General features: G+C 41.1%; 3 protein-coding genes across 16 annotated transcripts in view; 1 reads left to right on the top strand and 2 right to left on the bottom strand.

Moving 5' to 3' along the window:
* Window positions 1-32: 32 nt before the first annotated feature.
* LOC139820822 (uncharacterized) lies at window positions 33-7,478 on the bottom strand. The gene is made up of 12 exons (XM_071791360.1): window positions 7,149-7,478; window positions 6,969-7,074; window positions 6,648-6,789; window positions 3,145-6,557; window positions 2,811-2,961; window positions 2,527-2,739; window positions 2,245-2,455; window positions 1,979-2,163; window positions 1,643-1,902; window positions 1,369-1,552; window positions 830-1,108; window positions 33-595 (listed from the first exon to the last, which is right to left on the bottom strand). Exons 1-12 carry the CDS (start codon window positions 7,216-7,218, stop codon window positions 176-178), a joined length of 5,634 nt encoding a protein of 1,877 aa, XP_071647461.1. The 5' UTR covers window positions 7,219-7,478; the 3' UTR covers window positions 33-175.
* Window positions 7,479-7,630: 152 nt separating this feature from the next.
* On the top strand, window positions 7,631-9,460 carry Med27 (mediator complex subunit 27). Of its 3 annotated transcripts, none has more exons than XM_071791394.1 (5): window positions 7,631-7,810; window positions 8,139-8,322; window positions 8,413-8,682; window positions 8,788-9,091; window positions 9,169-9,460. In XM_071791394.1, the coding sequence occupies exons 2-5, from the start codon at window positions 8,150-8,152 to the stop codon at window positions 9,301-9,303; spliced, it is 882 nt and encodes a 293-aa protein (XP_071647495.1). In that variant the 5' UTR covers window positions 7,631-7,810; window positions 8,139-8,149; the 3' UTR covers window positions 9,304-9,460. The 3 variants fall into 3 exon arrangements, with proteins under 3 accessions (XP_071647495.1, XP_071647494.1, XP_071647493.1); XM_071791393.1 differs by having other exon boundaries at window positions 7,631-7,819; window positions 8,142-8,322; XM_071791392.1 differs by having other exon boundaries at window positions 7,631-7,819.
* Window positions 9,461-9,586: 126 nt separating this feature from the next.
* The window catches only part of Glut1 (Glucose transporter 1), a 36,567-nt gene continuing 26,126 nt past the window's right edge, over window positions 9,587-20,027 (bottom strand). For 8 of the 12 annotated variants that reach the window (XM_071791368.1, XM_071791372.1, XM_071791370.1 and 5 more), the window contains one exon: window positions 9,587-15,406. In XM_071791368.1, coding sequence (XP_071647469.1) covers window positions 15,280-15,406 — 127 coding nt within the window. In that variant the 3' untranslated portion in view covers window positions 9,587-15,279. Of the gene's footprint in view, window positions 15,407-15,857; window positions 17,434-18,173; window positions 18,272-18,320; window positions 19,909-20,027 lie in introns of those variants that run through there. The other 4 variants (XM_071791373.1, XM_071791375.1, XM_071791376.1 and 1 more) reach the window with 2 other exon arrangements.

The following is a 20,027-nucleotide window of genomic DNA, read 5'->3' as shown; positions in this document are numbered from 1 at the left end:
AATGAGAGTCGGATAGAAAATATAGAAAAACATAGGCGTAATAACACTACTTTATTACTATAGTTATAAAAACAGTTTATTAATGAAACATTTAATAATTATTAACAAATATACACTGTTTTAAGACACTTGTAATTAGAATGAGAACGTAAAATAAAATAACGTAACATAATTATCAATGCTTTTCCGTTGTACTGGATAAACTTAAATCCTCGGGTTGATTAGCCTTCGACGTTTCCTTCGTCGAGTTTACATTCGGAATGGAAATGGGCGATCGGAAATCCAAAGAAACCCTCTTGGATCTTTTTAATATAATAGGAGATAGTTCGGGCGCTTCGCCATAATGTTGGAGTTTCTCGAGTCGTTTCTGAATCGAGGGATTAGATGCGATAAAATTCGAGCTGTCGCCCGTTTTCAATTTCGGCGTCGCCAGCGGCGACGTACAGTCGACTAATTTTTTGTCGGCGCTTAACGTTGAACTGTACATTTTGTTGATCGGAGTATGTTTACCCGGTGTGTAGCGCGTAGGCGTCGACTTCTTTTGCAATTCCACGTTAAGCTCAAAAGTGCATCTTTCAACGTACTTAATTGGATCCTTAAAAATCAGATTTAACACATTTAAATTAGAAAATTATTATAAATGCAATTATAAATATAAATTGAGAAATTATTATAAAAATAAAGTATAATTAGAACAAAGAATTTGACGGAGCACGTTTTATAAAAAAAAACTTAAGTCTATTTATAAGAACTATAATTAGAAGTGCAAAAGATAGTTATATTGAATTTATAAATTACATAAAATACATAACGAAAAAGAAGAGAATACCATAATTATATTTCGTAGATTTTCGAACGATTCGTGTAAATGATTTCGGCGAGGATTGCACGTAAAAGTACTTCTTTCCGTGCAATACGCCGCTGGGACGTTCCACGAAGTTACCCTTCTCCATTCTAAATTGCAGCAGGCTACGATAGATCCGACAGTAAGAATCTCTCCGTAGCCGTAACTGGCTATTCCTTGCCAAAACAATATCGAAAGGTATGAAGAATCGCTTAAATCCGCTTTGCAATATGCCAAATGTACAGCCTCGAAATCTTTCATACCCTACGATGTTTCCACATGAAATATTATGTTGAGAATTTTTGATATAAAATTTATGAGCCAACTTATTGTATAATTCGAAAAGTCTATTGCTTAATACTTCAATCTTTTGCAAATAAACTACACATATATATATATATATATATATATATATATATATATATATATATTTTTTATAGTCTTTTTATTATATATTATTCTTATATTTTGCAATCTATTTTTTCTATTACCTCAAAAATTTCAGAAAATATAATAACACTTACATAAGGGGCAGGACCGACTGAACAGACAAGACCGACAGTATCAAACTCTCCGTAAGGTGGGGCAAATTCGGAATTTGCTATTTCGCATAGCGGCATGCACACTCTAGCGGGATAAGACGTGTCGCGCATCTTTCCCGGTTTAAAAATTGCAGACCGACGTGCGGTGAGTTGTAATTCGGTACCCCTGTTAAACAATTATGCTCGTAAAATCGGGCATTATGTGCTATTACATCCGCGCGGCGGATACAGTTACTCGTTTTTATGAGAATACTACCTCTTTCCGGAAGCCACGATGTTGCAGAGCGAAACACAGGCACCTTCTTTGAGAGCGTCGACAACCTCCTCGCTGGGCGACCAAATTGAAAGAATAGCGTTCGCATTTTCGTCACACACGCGAACTTTGAGCAGCTGAGAAACCTGTCGCGGTCCCGGCAAGCTTTCGCGCAATTTCGACTGCATCCTCTGCTTGAACCGTTCCTCCTTTTGACGTAATTCTTGCAGCAATTCATCGTGTCGTTTTTTAGAGACGGATTCCTATTCATAATGGTAACGAATACGCTGACGTCCCGAAACAAATTTACAAATAAGATAAATCGAGTCGTATATATACCTCTGTAGATAAATTTTCATAATCTTTGTTCAATTGAATTCGCTCGATCGTCATATCGTCAGTTTCGCAAGAAAGTCCTTTTCCTTGAAAGTCCTCCGCTTTAGCGTAGAACGCCTCTATCTTGGACCAACATTGCTGCTCGTATTTGCTTTGCGCTTTCTCCTCGCTTTTAGTGTTTCTGACAACTATCGCGAGAAATAAATATATAAGAATTAGATCATTAACTCCCCTTCGGGGATGCCGACGTAGATTTAAACGTATCTTACTCGAATCTCCGGATGCGGTTTTCTCGTGATATAACATCGGATACACTCTAGCGACGACGATCGTCATTTCGCCGATTAAACCGCCGCTCGGACACACATTACGTAACTTGATGGGTATCGGCCCCGAACGCGGCGCGTATCCTAATTTCGTGTCCCATCGTGCGCGCCTGGTTGAATTCGTGTGTAATTTTAGGCACACGTCAGCCGGTACCTGGACGATGAGAAATCAAAGAACTGACTGATTTTCGCTTCCGATTCCGATAAAAATCGAACGTGGCCTACCTCGAGTGGATAGAAACCTTGATCACAGTTCAGTAATTCCGCGCCGGATATCACTAATTTCGTGCCCTCTCTTATTTTACCAATCGATATATTCCTCACCATACCTACATCGATACAGGCATTTACATTATACCAGCCATCGGTTAATTCTATTTTCCATTTTGGCACTCCTATACGCGGACTCTTCCCTATCTCCATACTTACGTTATTATTCTGTAAATTAAAATGCATGAAGCACGCTAAAAAATTTGCCATTAAAATTCAATATGATTAACATATATTACTTCTACTACAGATGACACGCATAGAATCATTCTCTTAGACGCAACATCGTCCTTTTCCAAAATGCGTCTTAATGCTGGTCGCTGAGACCGATCGATTTCTCGATCATACCGATACTTTAATTGTGCCATTATGTGCGAAGGTGTTAATACTCTGAAGTGTATAAAAAAAGGTATAAAATAATTATTCAATAATTCCTTTAGAAATTTAGACGTCTCTATCTGGCTAAGAAACTGTTTGAACTAATTTCGTAAAATTATGCCGGCTCCCCCCGCGCGACTTAATCTATATCTTAGAGACGGCCTGCGTATTATATAAACTTTCGGTATATTATACCTGGGTAACTCAGCCGAGCCAAACTTCATTCGGTCCATCGACGCCAATTTCCACACGATCCATCGGTAATGATTCTCGACCCAGCGCGCGGGAACGAGATTCGGATCTACGCCTGGACCGGCGAGAAACGCGCGGAGGAACTCCCAGACTCCCGCGTATCCGTTCTCGTCCAGGATCAGACACGCGCCGTCCTCCATCTCTATCCCGCGCACGTTATTGCACGCCACGTCGGTCCCGTAAAAGTCAGAGCAACGGAATCTGTACGTCGCGGCGGTCGCGGCGGCGATCTCCAGGATACTCGGTGGTATCTGTCGATCGATGAGCTCCTGATAGGAACGCGGCACGGGCGGCGTACCACCGCCGATTTCCCTCAACGACAAACGAGCGTTAGAATTGGTTTGCTTGTAACGATATAGATGACCCACCGATTGCTTTGACCCGTGTCTCCGTTTCGCGGTGATTATCGCTTCCTGCTCCAACGCAGCCGCCAAGCGATCCTGCAGGATCTTTGTCGACCCGTCGATAATATCCATCATCACCTGAGTATCGCCGTAGTCGTTCAATTCCGTGCTACCGCCTTTTGCTCTTTCCTTCGCGACTTGCGTCGGTTTTTGCGTATTTAATTTATCGTCCTCAATCTTTCCGCATGCTGCACCTCCTTGCACAATGTTCTCTTGCAACGCTGTATTCTCGTTACTTAGTATCTTTCTGTCTGTTCGTAACGCACTATGCTCGTCCCTTTGATATCCTAAGCTCTTTCGCTTCCTCGAGATAGGCTGCCTTCCTAGAACAGGACTGCCCGCTGCATCTGCTTCGACTGATTCTATCGCGTCCCTTTTAGGTGATCCCAGGGCGGAATTTACGACGGAAGGCGCTTGATTTTTCACATCCGGATCTCGGTTCTCGTTCTTATCCGTGTCAACGCTCGGCGTATCGGAAAACAATTTTCTAGCTTGAAATTCGCTGCTGAGACGAGCTTTTTTCGTTTCGAACGCGCGCGTCCTGCCCTGGGGTGTGCTCTCGTCTGCATTAGTCTCGCTTAGTTTGCGCTTTTGCAACGATGCGCGCCCCAAGTCAGAATTACTTTCATCCAGGCAGTCATTGGAGAATAATTCTCGTGCTATTAATGCATCGTTGTTCAAAACCGGTACCTGTTGACCGCTTGCTGTTTGCAGTCCACCGTGCGGTATTGTTAAGTCGCGTTTTTTAATCTTTCGGCCGTCATCGCGGGTGTTCTCAAGAATGTCCATTTCTATAAGACAATCTAATTGATCTGCAAATAATGCTTTTGCTCTAGATAACGCGTGTTCTGAAATATTGATAGATGTTCCGCAAGCGGTTTGAAACCCAATGCTTGGAATTTTTACTTCTTGTCTGTTTTCTATCTTATCGTCGATTTTAGTAGCCTTTGCACGGACTGGTTCTGGTTGATCATCCACGTGTTCGGACGATATTTTTGCTTTCGGTCTCTCTTCAGAAATATCAACGATGCTCCCAGTCGATTGAAATCTAATATTTGCTATTTTTACTTCTAATCCTTTCACTTTATTGTCATGAATATTAGTTTCCTCTGTAACGGCTGCTTTTAACGTATCGTCTAAATGTTCTGCAAACAATGCATTTGCTCTGGATAAAGCCTGTTCTGAGATATTGATGGCTTTACCACCAGCAGTTTGGAAACCAACTTTTGAAACTTTTGTTTCCTGTCTTTTTATCTCATTATCATTGTTATGAATGTCTTCTAATGAATCATCCAATAGTTCTGCAAATAATGTTCTTGCTTTGAAATTAGCTTGCTTGGAATTAACGGGTGTGTCGCGAGTAGTGCTGAATCCAATATTCGAAGTATTTATATCACGTTGTTCATTATCAGCGATATCAATTTTATTTTTGGAAGTGAATTCGGTACTATTCGATTGTTCCGCGAACAATGTTCTTACTGTAGGTAGTGATTTTTTTGAGATATTAATAGGTTTATTAATTACGAAAGACGGTCGAATCATATTTTTTACTGTCATATTTTTAGATGCAGACGATCTCTCAGAATATTTTATTAATACATTGTCACCGGCATTCTCTGATTCATCTAATAACATTTTCGCTTTTAACAATGCTTCTTTTGAGATATTAATGGGATTGCCGCCAGCAGTTGAAAATAAAATAGGAACGTTACTGACTTCTTCACTAGGACTTTTATTTACTGTCATAGAATTTTTATCTGCAGGTGATCTCTCAGAATATTTTATTAATGCATTGTCATCGGCATTCTCTGATTCATCCCCTAATAACATGTTCGCTTTTAATAGTGCTTCTTTTGAGATATTAATGGGATTGCCACTAGCAGTTGAAAATAAGACAGGAACATTACTGACTTCTTCACTAGGACTTTTATTTACTGTCATAGGATTTTTATCTGTAGGCGATCTGTCATATTTTATTAATACATTATCATCGGCATTATCTGATTCATCCGCTAATAACGTTTTCGCTTTTAACAGCGCTTCTTTTGAGATATTAATAGGATTGCCGCTAGCAGTTGAAATTAAAATAGGGAAATTACTGACTTCTTCGTTAAGACTTTTATTTACAAGTGGTTTTTTGCAATCTGTAGTGTGCATTTTGTCATAATTTTTAAATTGTTCTGTAAGGGGTTTTGGTTTGGATAATACTTCTTTCGCAATGTTGACGGAAACGTTATTAGCAAACGAAGAGGATGGTAAGTGCCTGTTTTTCTCTTCATTAGAATTTCTTTTAGCGAATGATTCATAATTCTGCGCTTCATCCGTATCGAAGGCATCTGCGAATAGTCTCTTCGCTTTAAATAACGCTTGCTTTGAGACATTAATTGAAGTACCACGCGCAGTAAAGAAACCTATATTTTTATTCTCCTCAACGTTCCTTCCTTTGTCGATGTCCTCGATATTCTGCTCATCGTTATATTGCATGGCAGTAGTCTCCATTGTTTTTTCATTATCAAAAGTGTCAGAGCATAATTCATCTATCTTACTGAACGAGGCATTGCAAAAGAACTCTTGCGTAGATGTGTTTAAACTATCAGGTACTGCGTTCGTAACATTTTCTAATTCTTCATTATTACATGTGTCCAGACTTCTATTAGGAATTTTTGGCTCATGATCTTTAAGAGTGCTCTCAAGAGATGAATTAGATATTGAGGCATTTGTAGCTACGGAATTAGCATCAGAAATAACAGGTGTTTCTACGTTTACAGGAATATTTTCATTGTTAGTCACAGCCAGTGGGTCTGTAGATATAGGAGATCTAAATATACAACGCTTGGAGCGTCTCCTCGTCGCTCTAGAGGCAATAACAGGGGACTCAGAAATAATTTTCTCTATGCTTTTAACAGCTGAAAGATCGGGTGTATGCTGTTCGAGCTTAGGAATTTCTTCTGTCTGAAATATCAATGATACACGGGACGTTTTATAACTCGACAGTGGACTGCTATATACATAAGTAACAAAGTTTATAAAAAGATGCATTACTCTTGCAGTTGAGCTAGTCATTTGTTTCGTGCAAGCCTGTGCCTGCGGTGTCTCTAAGTCGCTACTCCACTGTTCGTTAATTTTATTTAAAAAGGGCAACAGACTCAATGGTGTAGATGGAATTACGGCATCGGTTGGCATTCTGTCATTAACAATTTCACAAGTGATCATTAATTCAGAAATTAAAACAACTTATTTAACGGAAGGCATAATCATTCAATGACTTTACTTATTCGCAACAAATTTGTTCTTGCATTATCATCACTAGATCAGACACTAAGAAAACTTCAAAGTACTTAACAAAATAAAAATGTGTCTTACATCGTATTGGAACTATCAAGCGATGATAAGGGTGTCTCGGGCCTTAAAATCGAGGCATCCTCGGAGACGTTGAATTTATGCCTAATCTCGTTCTTTTGTTCGTCATCTAGAAATTTGTGCGTGTAAAGAAAAGCGAGAAAAGAATGCCAATGTCGTAATTCGGGGACAGGCGGTTGTTACCTGAAAACAACTCGTCGGACTCGTCTTCGGTGCTGTCAGCCACTAGTGGACCCATGGCCGGGTTGTCCATTCTTGTCCTATCACTTATATTCGCGCCTTGTTTATCCAATTCATCTCGAGCTCCTCGTCATCCGGTTATCGCGGAGGTTGCGGCTGCACACGTGAGAGCAGCCCGTGAAAAGGAGACGAATCGACAATTGATCCGCGATCTCAATCTTGATCGCCGACAGATTCGACGACACGCGCGCACAGATGCAATTATTCGGTTCCCACGTGGCGAGTACTTGCCTTTGTTTTGAATTTTTCTCATGTAACACGCGAACCTCTCGTATTGCACGCTGCACGACGACGGAAAAAAACACGCCGTCAGGTGAGCCTCGGCCGCGCCAAACGCGGCAGCGAGCGAAAGCCGGGCATCATGAATGGCAACCGCATTGCCATCTAATGGTACGGTCGGTACGTTAGAGCTAATTGTAAGATCAATTCAACAATGAACGAATGGGGACAAACGTGTGGCCTGACGACGTGAGCGTGCGTCCGTAGTTTGACATAAAAAAAGCACGCTAATTGGAAATGAACTGAAGCTAAAACTGCTGTATCTGTCCTCCACCCGTCAGGATTTAAAAACGCTCAGTGATCCTACGATCGACTCGCTGGTTAAGGTACATGAGGTACGTTAAACGTGATTTATAGGTTATAAAGCATCTCGTATCTCATCTAAACAATGCACTAGGAAGCAAATTTACTCTCTTGGCGTTTGGTACAGAGAATGTTAAAGTTTGGAAGTTATTGTCTACCTTTGATATAATTAATATAATTATATTGATATAATATTTAGTCTATCTAATCCTCTAACAGCACTCTTAGATTGTGGCCCTAAATGTATAAAATGTATAAGAAATATATAAAATAGATTACTAATCTTCTAGTGGAGAACTTTTAAAAATCGTGCACTGCGTACACCATTGCAAAAAGAATATAATATTTTAGCAGGTGTGAGAATGGAGCAGTTGCAGACTGCGCTGACCGCTATCAAGGTGCTACGTTCTAACGTCGGGCAAGTGTTTGATTCTCTTGGAAATGGGTTGCGAGCAGAGCACGGCGAGGAAAATAAAGAATCCAAGTATTTGTTTGAGTTACAGGAACTGTTGACAACTGTAAATCTCAACTTGAGGTAATTAAGTAGCGTCCGAGATCAGATCTTAGCTTTACAAAGAATTACCATAAAGGACAAATTAATTTCTATTGCTTTAAAATACCATAGGGACGTGGAACAGGCGATAAGTAGTTTAAATCCCCCACCCGGTCCGTTTAATTTAGCCAGCACGACTTACCTTAGTCAGGAGACCACTCAGGAAAGACAGGCGCTTTATAGCACGCTCGTTAACAGTTATAAATGGACAGATAAGATTCACGAATATAGTAACGTTGCCCACAACTTGCTCAGTCACAGTCAGCTAAAGAGATCTTACATGATTTTAAGTAGGACAAAGAGAGGAAGATACCACAGCAGCTGTCACAATGTACCTCAGACGTAAGCTATTTTGATTAATTCCTACATTGCATGATTAGTGATGACGGTAAAAGTAACGCTGCCATCTCGAAACGTATGAGTTTTAACCGGTTTTAACATATACAGGCAAGTCGACTCTTTGATATCAACGTTTGACCGAACGTTTAGCGACATGACGGTAACCGTGACACGTCCGTCTGCGTCAAGTAACGCAATATTACACCTTACGCTGGGACATGTTCTAAAAGGGATGGTAGTGTTTAAGGGAGTGATGATAGAGCGGGTGGTAATCAAGGGTTACGGGGAACCGATAGACCTATGGTCGGAGTCTAGGCATAAGGTCTTCCGCAAAGCGACAGAGAACGCGCATGCCGCAATGTTGCACTTCTATTCGCCTACGTTACCCGATTTAGCAGTGCGATCGTTTATGGTAATCAACGGTCCATTAATAAATCCTAGATGCGCGTTATGTGCGATCGTTATCACGTTTTTTTTTCTTTTTTTCAGACGTGGTTTCATAGTTTAATCACTTTATTTAGCGATCCGTGCAAACGCTGCGGCTTGCATTTACACAGTGCGTTTCCTCCGACTTGGAGAGACTTCCGAACTTTGGACCCTTATCATCAGGAGTGCAAACCATAAGATAAAGTTTATGTCTTAGGTAAATAATCAATCTTTGCAGGTACTTCGTGGATAATGTACAGTAATAAAGCGTAATAATATTTGATACCTATATTTTTCCTGAATGTATTAGAATATTATATATACTTACTAAAATAATAAAATTGTGAATAAAATACTTCGTTATTTCAATACGTCGCACGCTAACTGATCTCGCGATAATATGATAATAAAACGCGCACTCTCTTCTTTCTTTTGTATTTTTTTCGAGGGATGGTGACGAGGCAAGTAAAACATTTTCACAGAGAATGTAAGGGCTTTTATAAAAAGAATTCAATTACATAACACTTAATAAATGCAAATCGCACAGAACATCGCGCGTTCTATGAGAGAAAAATTGCAAAGTATCAGACGGTACATTTTTTTTAATCCGAAACAACATATGTACGTCATATATCACGCTGCACTGCCGATCGCGCTCAAGATAGAAAGCTGATTAAATATACGACTAGATCTCTCGTCGGACCTGTTAATAGTGACGCTTTGAATCCGAAACTTATAATTACACAGTAAAAATAGACGCCCCTTTTTTCCCATTGCATTGTAGAAGCGAGACGACGAAAGGAAAGTATAATCGAACTTGATTATCGTTCAGCTGAGAGAATTGATGTTAGTGCTAACTTTTAATATCGTAATATACAAATGAGCGGGCGCGTAAACGTTTTTTTTTTCCTTGGAGTAGCTCTGCGATCAATGTGTATTTTTTTTTATTCCTTGTTACCTATATCCTACGTATGTATACCACTCTTAATGTCGTTATATACTATTTAGTTTTACATAATGCTAATTAGTGTATCATATGTAAATATAATTACGTTATATTATAATATACTTTTCACATAACTGTACACATTCACATCTTGGAATATTGGCGCTCTCCTAAGGGGCGCAAGTCGTTTGAGTGGCAGTGAACTTATTTTACAAATCGTTATTGTAATCACTTACTTTGTTGGACTGTTCGAAAATTTCTCATTTATCTTTTTTTTTCTTTATCTCTTTTGTTGCTTTCCTCGAAGGCTAATGTTGTAATGCTCAATGAGTTTTAATATTGTATCATTGACTCGAAACCATTGATGCGATCATTGCTTATCTTCTTATCAAAGTCGTGATGAGTGCGAAATACATTATTAGGTCTTCGCGTTTAAAAAGTAGTCGTCTTTATAGTATATGCATATATGTATATATGTATACGTTATTATTACAATCTTTTTAGAAACGAATTATTTGTTTATAGTATTATACGGGTCAATTACAGATAAGTGAATTCTTTTCGCGTAAGGGCTAAGAAGGGCCTTTCCGTTGACGAACTCTCGAGACGAAAGTAACGCAGTTCTACGTTCTACGTCCGCGCATAGACGGAAAGCGCCTTTCGTAACTCGCTTACAGATCTCGCGTTGACTTTATGTATACGGCATACTGCATCTCGAGGGTAAAAATTGCCGCGCGTGTAAATGATATATCGTTTTTGGTGCCAATGTGATCTGTCTTTCGTGAACACATATCGCAGCATGCCTTTTCTCTGTGTGAGGTGGTGATCGAAAGAAGGTTGTCGCAACGCAGATGAGTCAGATAGTTTCACAGCTACGATAATACCGAACGCGCTGGAAATTTCTTTATATCGTTTAGCGACTGTAACGCAAAGATTCGCGTTAGGTTCGAGGATCTTCGAGACTCAAACTCGACCGGTTCGAGCCAAAATAATCGTATGTCTCTCAGGTTTGTTATAAGCTTGCGATGATTTCGAGAAATAGAGATATAATGACGATACATATACTCGCGATCCACGACATAATCGCAGAGGTGTGTGTGAGAAAGAGAGAGGGAGGGGGGAGAGAGAGAGAGAGAGAGAGTTTATTCGCCTGTCTCGGTGAAGTTTCCAATTATATTAATTAGCGCGTTTACGCCGTGCTACTATCGCCTAGTAGCTATATATAGTTTCTATATGTATATACGCCTCTATCCTAGCTTTATCGATAATTAATATAGTATTCTGAATTCTCTGATAATACTCATAATGCAAGGAAATCTACTTTATCATATCTTTTTCTTTCAGTTGAATATAGCTTTATTGCCTTTCTCACTGATTCTGTATGTTTTGGACAGCTTATAATTAAAAACTTCCTTGGCTCGTTCGAATGATATCATAACGATGCGTTTTACACGTGATTCCGTCTGGATCTTGTTTTTCTCATTCAGTTAGTCTCTCTATCCTAAATATTATATTGCGTTTACATCGCGACATCCGAAACAACATATCAATTTAAGCCGCGTTTATCCCGCAAAACTGCTCTGAAAGGAATCAGTGGCGATTTATACCTCGATTTATATCGTAGAATTGAAATTCTAATAATCGAAATTAAGGATTAGATCAAGCCCCTTTGGCTTTTTATTTAACATTTGTATTATTTACAGGCGCGATTAGATAGATATAATCTTTTTGTTCCTCTCATGAAATAAAACCTAACGACCTCACAAATTCTGACAATTTTGTTCGAAGAATTAAATCGCCGAATTCCGTGAAAGGGACGAGTAGAATGTGAAATAATAGATTCGAAAGGATTTTTTACCAATCTCTGATTTCGATGATTCATGACTCACAACCGTGCAAAATAAATAATCATCGATTATTTATCACCGATTTTTCTCAATTTTTGCAAGGTAGTCTGGATACAGGTTAACGCGAGTCTCCGTTATCGAGTAATTAAATTATTCGTTACTATCGATAGAAGCGACAGAATAAATCATCTCTCGATACTCGCGAATCTATATACCCGATTCGGCTACAGATTTACGAATGTTCGCGTTCCGCGTCGAGTCGTCGTATGCGGCGTGAGTGCAACGTAAAACGACAAACGATAGAAGCCACATGCGGGATGTGATCGGCCGCCAATTTCGTTGGTTCGTGTTATCACGAAAGAGGAAGGGTTTCTCGAAATAGTCACGATGCTCGATCGACATCGATATCTCCATCGTGGTAATTTTTTTAGGACCTAGAACGGTTCTGAGTCAGTGGAGATATATATGCCTGCCCTCGTCTTGTCGCTCGTCGATAATGCTACTTTAGCAGGAAACGGAGTATGCTATATATTTCCGGTTATACAGGATTATCATACACTTGCTGTGTGGTTCAGTGACGTCTCTCAAGTACGGTAGAAGTATACAAGTATATACACACGTATGTACAGCACGTAGGGGAGGGATCGTCGTGTCTCCCTCGGAGTATCCCGAAATATCGAATTGCGTGCGCTTCCGTTAAAAAGATCGATAACAGGGAGGTAGGAGAGGAAGAAAGATCAATGACGGAGTAAGAAAAGGCATGCCTTTGCGCAGACTGATGGCCGTTGTTATTGATTTTCTCGATTCGGCCGAGAAGGTATCGATTCCTGTCGCAGGTAAAACGCATCTACAATCACGATATCGTCAATCGCGAATTCACGCGAAAGTTGAAATTGAAATTTTAGACCAATTTTAAGGACTAAGAATTTGCAGAACCTTAAAGAAAGAGAAAGAGAAATGAACTTTCAAACGGATCTGTTTTCTGGGGAATAATATTTCCGCGTTCAGAGTTTTAACGCCGATTTCTTCATTATTCGTCGATTTGAGGGACTCTAAAATGTATTGCAGGAATATTTTTAGTTAACGATTAAGGAATTGACACGTCCACTAGGCCGAAGCGTGAAGTGTGTGCTGCGTAGTGTACCCTGGCGTTTTATGAGATAAAATGCGGTTGATTGGTTCGTGAGTATACTGCGATCGAGAGGCACCGTATATAAGTCCGACGTGATCGCGAACGTCGTTGAGATTGCGACTAATCGAAAGCTAATTCCGTGTAGTTTCTTTTGACATTAATTTAATGCAGTTGGTCGATGCCCAATTTGAGATCTTCGATACGAGAATCGCTATATTTGTTCGTTAACGCGCTGTTACACACCGCGATTTGTAAAGGCAAGTGTTCCTTCTCCTGTCTTCCAGTTCCGAAGATTTTTCAACGAAAAATCGCTGACCTTCCCTCAAAGCGAACTTCCCGATAAGATAGGCAGATTAAGAGGGATCCGTAGAAATTCGTTTTGATCCCTTTTAATTCCTCACTTTCACGAGAGAGAGAGGGAGAGAGAGAGAGAGAGAAGCACCCTTGAACGAATTATCTATTGGTTTAACGAATCTCCTCCCCCCCTCTCTCTCTCTCTTTCTCTCTCTCTCTCTTTTTAAACGTTCGAATCATCAGGCTCGTCATTCGCTCGTAAATTAATTGAGACTATTCCTTTCGCGAAACGAACGAATTCGGAACACTTCCGTCTCTCCGACAATTAGCGTATACTCGCTCTCAATCAATAATTCCGGGATCGAGCGCCGGAAATGACGAAAAGAAAATATCACAGTGTCTCGAGGGCAGCTCGTAATCTTTTTAAAGTTGTCGCGGATTTATGGCAGTCACGCGCATAGTACGCCATTCATCATCGTCGTCGTCATTCGTCGTAGTCGTCGTCGTCGTCGTCGCGGAAGTAACAGCGCACGGTCTAATAATTACACAACACGGTGCGATGAATCGTACAGAGGACAGTGTGATACAAAAACGACACGTAGTCCCGACATGAGTCCTAGAAAATTAATGATATAAAAGTGGAGATATATATAGATACACGTTCGCCCTACGTTCCGTGAAACGAAGGGGTTGCGACGACGGGGGTGAATCGGATGAAGAGCGTCCTCCTCCCTTTCGCCGTGCTCGACGTCCCCCGCGTGCGCGTCCGCCGATTTATTTTTTTTTTTTTCGATATTCTTCGATGTCGCACGAAGTCCCGAGTGCACTCGCGCAGTGCGTGAGATCGCGACGCGGCAATTCTCATAATCACGTTTCCCTTTTTTCCAACGCATACTCGTCTAGGCACAAATCACTTTCGCAACATTTCGATTAATCTATCTCGAGCGAGCGCGCGCTCGTCCCATCGTCCTCGTTAACGTACGCGCGGTGTCTTCTTCCGACTCGAGGAAGATCGATAAAGTGAGCCTTCCGCCATGATCATCAAAAGGACCATCTCGCATCTGCCGTCGTCTTCGAGATTTGCCCGCTAAGCAGCCGAGCGCCGATCTCAGCATCCCTCGTAGCGTACTTATTTTACTATTCGAAACATTCCATCCCGAATTAATTTATCGTCGCTAAGCACCGAGTCGAGACGAAGGCTCGATCGGGGGTAATCTCGACGCGAGGAGTAAGCGCAACACCGGAATATTTTTTTGACGACGATCCTGATAATCATCTCCCACAAAATCATCCGAATAATTATATCGTTTAATAGCTATCACGGAACGATTAAGAAGTTACGCTCATCAGTTAATATCAGTGGAGAAAATATCGCGACGCCCCGCGCCCCTCATTTATCCTATATAATGTTGAGGTATATTCTCATAATATTCGTTGGAATAATATTTCCCAACAGTTACCCCGATCGACCCCATGCTCTTCGTTAAGCTAATTCAGCTCGCAGAAAGACAGACAGACAGACAGAGAGAGAGACGCGATCGACCGATGAGGAACACTCGTTGCCTCAACGTGTGTCGCCTGCCGAACAATCCGCGTATTGCCGGTGACCAGCAGATGCTGCGCCTCGCGAGTCGCACTTGACCGCGTCGCCGTCGTCGTCGTACGAAACTCAGCGTCTCGTCTCCGACTCCTGACTCCTTTCGCCTCGGGCCCGGGCGTTCTCTTCTCACTGCTCGTTGTACATCGCGCCGCTCGCCGTCGCGGTCGTCTCGAAGCCCTCGGTCGCGGTCCAGCCGAGGCTGGTCGCGCGACGCAAACTGTGCCGCAGGAACGCCGCGCACGCCTTACTGCTCTCGGTGATGATCTCGTAGAGCTGCGTCTCCAGGCTGAGGCTGCTGGTGGTGAGCAGCAGCGGCAGCGGTATCGGCGCGTTCATGATCACTAGGTTACCGATATTAAGAGGAGCTGTTTCCCGTTGTCAGACACCGCTGTTCGGAAAGCGTGGCGGGGGAAGCGGGGGCGGTGGTCTCTCCGGCTGAGCGGGAGCGACGGAAGAGCGCTCGGATCCAGCTGCAAACACAACTGTGGGGTGCACGTTAGTCTCACGATACGCGACTTCCTCTCTAACGCGCGCGCATATAGCCACGTCGCGTATGTCATCTCTCTCGTCAACTACTTTCCGGAAACACATCGCTAAAAAGTGTATAGATATATGTGTATGTATCTCATACGGGACGAGCAAGCAAGCTTCTACTGCTCTCGGCGGCTGCCTCGGCCTTCCCTCGATCGAATTTTAATTTTCACCGTGACGGACTTCGATACCAGATACAAGAATCTCTCGTTCTTTCGAAAATACGGGCGGGTCGTCAGCAGGGAAATACGACGCTTCACCTTTATGTTTTAGCAATAATTCTCGAAATCAACTCGGTGGTGTTGTGTAATAAGCTCCTTCTTTGTAGCCGCTACTCTTATCTCAGAGCTAATCCCATGCAATTTAAGCGCACTTGTAAAAACTGGCCAAAAAGAAGGTCAATAGAGTTAAAAATCGTTCTATTCGTTTCCGAAATATGATAAATATTTACGAAATAAGCAGCGTTCCCGTGCTACTTAAAAAATACTTATTATCGCTCATTAACTATGAGTATTGTTTAGTGAAGCCCTCGAGTGTCGAATAAAAAGATGATAGCATTATCAGTATGTAGAATAATATTATCGCTGTCGTACGATGCTTAGAAATCCACGCGGTGTCCGGACGTTACAATAGTGAATTGTTAATTTAAGAAAATACTCCTTCGTACATTAGTAAGAATATATTCCCTCCGGCTATCTTAGCTATAATTATTAATTTATACGAGACCTGATCCGACTTAAGTGATTTAAGGTTTTCAAAGCCAAACGTCCGAAACGGGAAACTCTCGCGGGAGATGAAATTACCTTTGGCTCCTACGCACTAGAGATTACATTCATGCGCGCATGCCCCTTACACCATTCATGCTGCGAAAATTGATTGTACAGCATCGTACTAAAATTAACAACAACGCCAAGTATATGTATGTACATTGGCCTAAGAAGTCATTGCATAACGAAACAAATCCTCGCTCCGGGATTGCTTCACGGATGCTATATCAGTATAATATGTGTCAATGAGGAATATACATATATTCACATTGGCCTGCCTTCCTTTAAACTACTACAAAGGCCAGTGTCGATAGCGCATAATATACGATAATATAATAATACTCGTTTTAGAAACGAAGCAGTACGTGAGTGTCTACCACTTTCTCGTTTCGTGTAATTACGGAGCGTTAATTAAGTCCAAAGTGTAGATACGATACAGGATGGAGAACTGTCGTGTTGCACAGAGATGACGATAAATAAATGTGTGTGATATGTGTAGAGCTTATTATTCTGAAACACATCGTTTGTAGTTTATTACAGAGTATCTCTCGAGGGAGATATCGCCAAGAGTCGTTAACAATAGAGGACAACTATTTTGAGATATTCGATCATTCGTTTCATGTGCGACGTAAGTGTTATACAGCTTGTTTCGACATATTTTTTATATGATTATTGTATATGTGCGTGAATATACTGTCAGAAAAATAAGCTCTTCTAAACTGAAATTCCAGCGAGTTTATATGTCACGAGAATGTCCAACCCAAGCAGTGTGAAACAAAGGAAGCTAAGGTAGAATAGATATTAGATTAATGTCCAACTGTTATGCCGAGTGAAAACGAAAGTTCGTGAATGCGAGCGAGAGAAAGTATCTCGTGTCGAAAATCAATAAGATTTAGTGTAAAGTTTAATTTTTCTCGCGGGCGGACGAGAACTTAAAAAAATATTTGTTTGTGCAATTGTTCTAATGGGTGAATAACATTGCAGATTAAAATTTCTGATCTCTCGGTATAGCACACGCGGTTACACCGGTATTGTTCTACTTCGTCGTGTTTTCTTTTCTAATTAGCTGTTGTCAACGCGAAAAGGTGAACAAAGTTTGATAGTGTTCCCGCTATAACCACTCGCGAAGTGTCTTGTCGAAGCGGCACAATGTATATAGTTTGCCTGTCGTATAACCAGCACTTTGACGCCTCTGCACTTTCTGAATTATACTGAAAGCAGAAAAGAAACGTTTGCAAATAAATTCAAAACAGATGTTCCACAATGAGACTACAAATCAGGAAAAACTTACGAACATACATATACGGCATATATGGCATGCAAGATGATGGATAGGCGCGTAAAGCGACACGTGGCAAACAATTCCTGTATACTCGATGATCCGGCATCGATTCGCACGGTTATCGATGCTCTTAAAATTTTCCGTTTGCAGCGCAACGTTCAATTTCGGTGCTTCAACACTCGCGGAAAGACATAGCAGAAATTTAATGCATGATTGATGAGGTGATCAGGCGTGAAAAATGATTAAAAATAAACATAATGTGTGGTGTACATAAAAAATAAATGATATGCGATTTATAATGTAAACATCTAAATGCCATCAGTGAAATGACTATACTCTGAAAGTTCAACTTTGAGTTAGGTTTAAGAGTCAACCAGCGCGTACGTCAATTTTCATTCGATGAACGCATTCGCATAAAAATATCGTCGACGTGAAAGATACGATTCGTGTATCGACAGGATAAAATTACGAGGAATCGAGCTCGCCCGTTGAATCGACAGCACCTGATCACCCCCAATCATCGCAACGGTCCGAGGGAAAATGATAATCTCGATCGCGACTTCGCATTAGAGAATTGTTTGTCTTGGACAAAGATGACAGGGATTACAAATTATCGTGTTACAATGTATCGTGATTGATGCTGGTCAGGTTTTTTTTTTAAAGCCTTACATGAATCAGGATGTGGCTTCTCCTCTGCCACCATCAGGGCTGCGCTCTCTGCTGGCGGTATGTGTCCCTCTAATGCATTCACACAGTTTAGCATGCTCCTGTAAAACATCACGCGACTTGTCCAAATTTCCACTTCTTTAAATCACATTTTTGTTGATTCTTTTTTTTTTTTGTCTTTTTTCTCTCTCCTCATTATACAAATTCTCGTTTGGAGCACCGATTCGATACGCAGCGTACAAAATACACGGTGAATTTGCGGCTTAATCTTATATCATTCGCGTTCTTAATTTAATCGCTTTCACTCGGATCCGACGAACCACGAATCTCGTGGAGCCAGCTACACCGTTATTTGCGATTTTATTATGAACTTTGCCGGATGTTACCATATACTGCAATTAATGATCAGCTGAGTTATTAAATATGATGATACATGACATTTCGAACAATGATTGATGAATAAATGTAGGAAAGATAAAATAGCTACATAGATGCAAAGAGAAACTTAAGATGCGAGATTTACGAGGGGAAAATGTAGATTCGTCTTTATGTAGATCGCGCGATCTAAAATCGTTACACGATGGGATAATAAATGCGAGAGAAACGATATCGCTCTGCGCTCCTGAGCGCTCCCAGCCCCCACCGGCATCCCAGATGAGATGCCTAAATAGTTATTATTAAATGACCCTAAATTATTCAATCGCGTAGTTTCAGTCACGTAGAATAAGCTAAATTCGCTTTTTTTCCTCCGCTATGACCGCGCATAACGATTTTTCGCAAATCCACGGAGGCATGGATTCAGAGATTCGTGAATCCTAGCTGGGAACGGATTCACGGATCTTGAATCGAGTAACTCTCCACGAATCCGTGCGCGTACTCACGGATCCACGGATCCGTGGCAGCGCAGCTGCGAATGCGGCGCGTGTTACGCTCGATAATGCATATGTATACGTAACGATTCATTTCACAGTTTCTAATCTTGTACTATTATACAGCGTTTCACTGGCCTGTGTAGTAGAAATTTACGTATATACTTACTAAGAATCAAACATTATATTCGGCAGCCTGTGTGGCAAGTTACACACTTAACAGAAATTGATCGAGATAATCTCCTACCGGAAGGATCAAACGAAATGTCACCAATAAATTAATTTCGACAAACAAAATTATGATACACACATATTTACATATCTTTTATAGTGCAGAAGATACGATTTCTCGGAGGTAGCTGGAGTCGCCGCACATCGACTTCGACTTCGCTTTGCGTTGCTACTCGATCGCCACGAGAAATCAAAGTCGAGCCCGATCGCGCGTGAGGCGTAACACGAATGGAAGGGAGAAACTCAATCCGGATAATTAAATAAAGAAACAGATTTATTTTACAGCATTAAACCATAAATTTTACGGTCTTATTCGGTGATGCCGAAATATTCGTTAATATAATGCTAACGAGCAGTCTCGAGATCGAAGATTTATAACGTGAATTACACAGTGCGTATCGATTAACAATTTCACACTATAGTGAGTACTACAGTTCTCGTGTCATAACAATATAAATAGATTAACAGTCTGCGGCTGAGGCGCCCAGTCTTTTTTTTTCGAATGACGGCCGATTCGATTGCTGATTAGAGCATTCTCATTAACGTTTAAATTTATAGCTTATCGGTAGCGTGGGTCGACAGTGGTGGCGTCAGATAGGACGGTCTCCTTGCTAGAGTTAGTGGCGAGCTCCTCTTCCCTGTAAGACAACAACGTTACATGGCAAGCGAGCCTCGAATCGTTTCAGGCTTTGGTGTCAGAGAAAATCCTATTTATTTTCGCGCGAGTCTGCACGTGTCACAAGTTTGTTCGCTAATA

The sequence above is a fragment of the Temnothorax longispinosus genome, chromosome 10 (assembly GCF_030848805.1).
Source record: "Temnothorax longispinosus isolate EJ_2023e chromosome 10, Tlon_JGU_v1, whole genome shotgun sequence".
NCBI lineage: Eukaryota > Metazoa > Arthropoda > Insecta > Hymenoptera > Formicidae > Temnothorax > Temnothorax longispinosus.
This window is presented reverse-complemented; position numbering and strand designations above follow the sequence as displayed.

Excerpts from the sequence above, each read along its gene's own strand:
- Med27 (XM_071791394.1), top strand. The coding sequence starts at position 8,150 with ATGGAGCAGTTGCAGACTGCGCTGACCGCTATCAAGGTGCTACGTTCT. Across the intron at positions 8,323-8,412 it reads ACTGTAAATCTCAACTTGAG|GGACGTGGAACAGGCGATAA; the intron begins GTAATTAAGTAG and ends AAAATACCATAG. Across the intron at positions 8,683-8,787 it reads TGTCACAATGTACCTCAGAC|GCAAGTCGACTCTTTGATAT; the intron begins GTAAGCTATTTT and ends TAACATATACAG.
- LOC139820822 (XM_071791360.1), bottom strand. The coding sequence starts at position 7,218 with ATGGACAACCCGGCCATGGGTCCACTAGTGGCTGACAGCACCGAAGAC. Across the intron at positions 1,553-1,642 it reads ATCGTGGCTTCCGGAAAGAG|GGGTACCGAATTACAACTCA; the intron begins GTAGTATTCTCA and ends ATTGTTTAACAG. Across the intron at positions 596-829 it reads ATCTACGAAATATAATTATG|GATCCAATTAAGTACGTTGA; the intron begins GTATTCTCTTCT and ends CTGATTTTTAAG.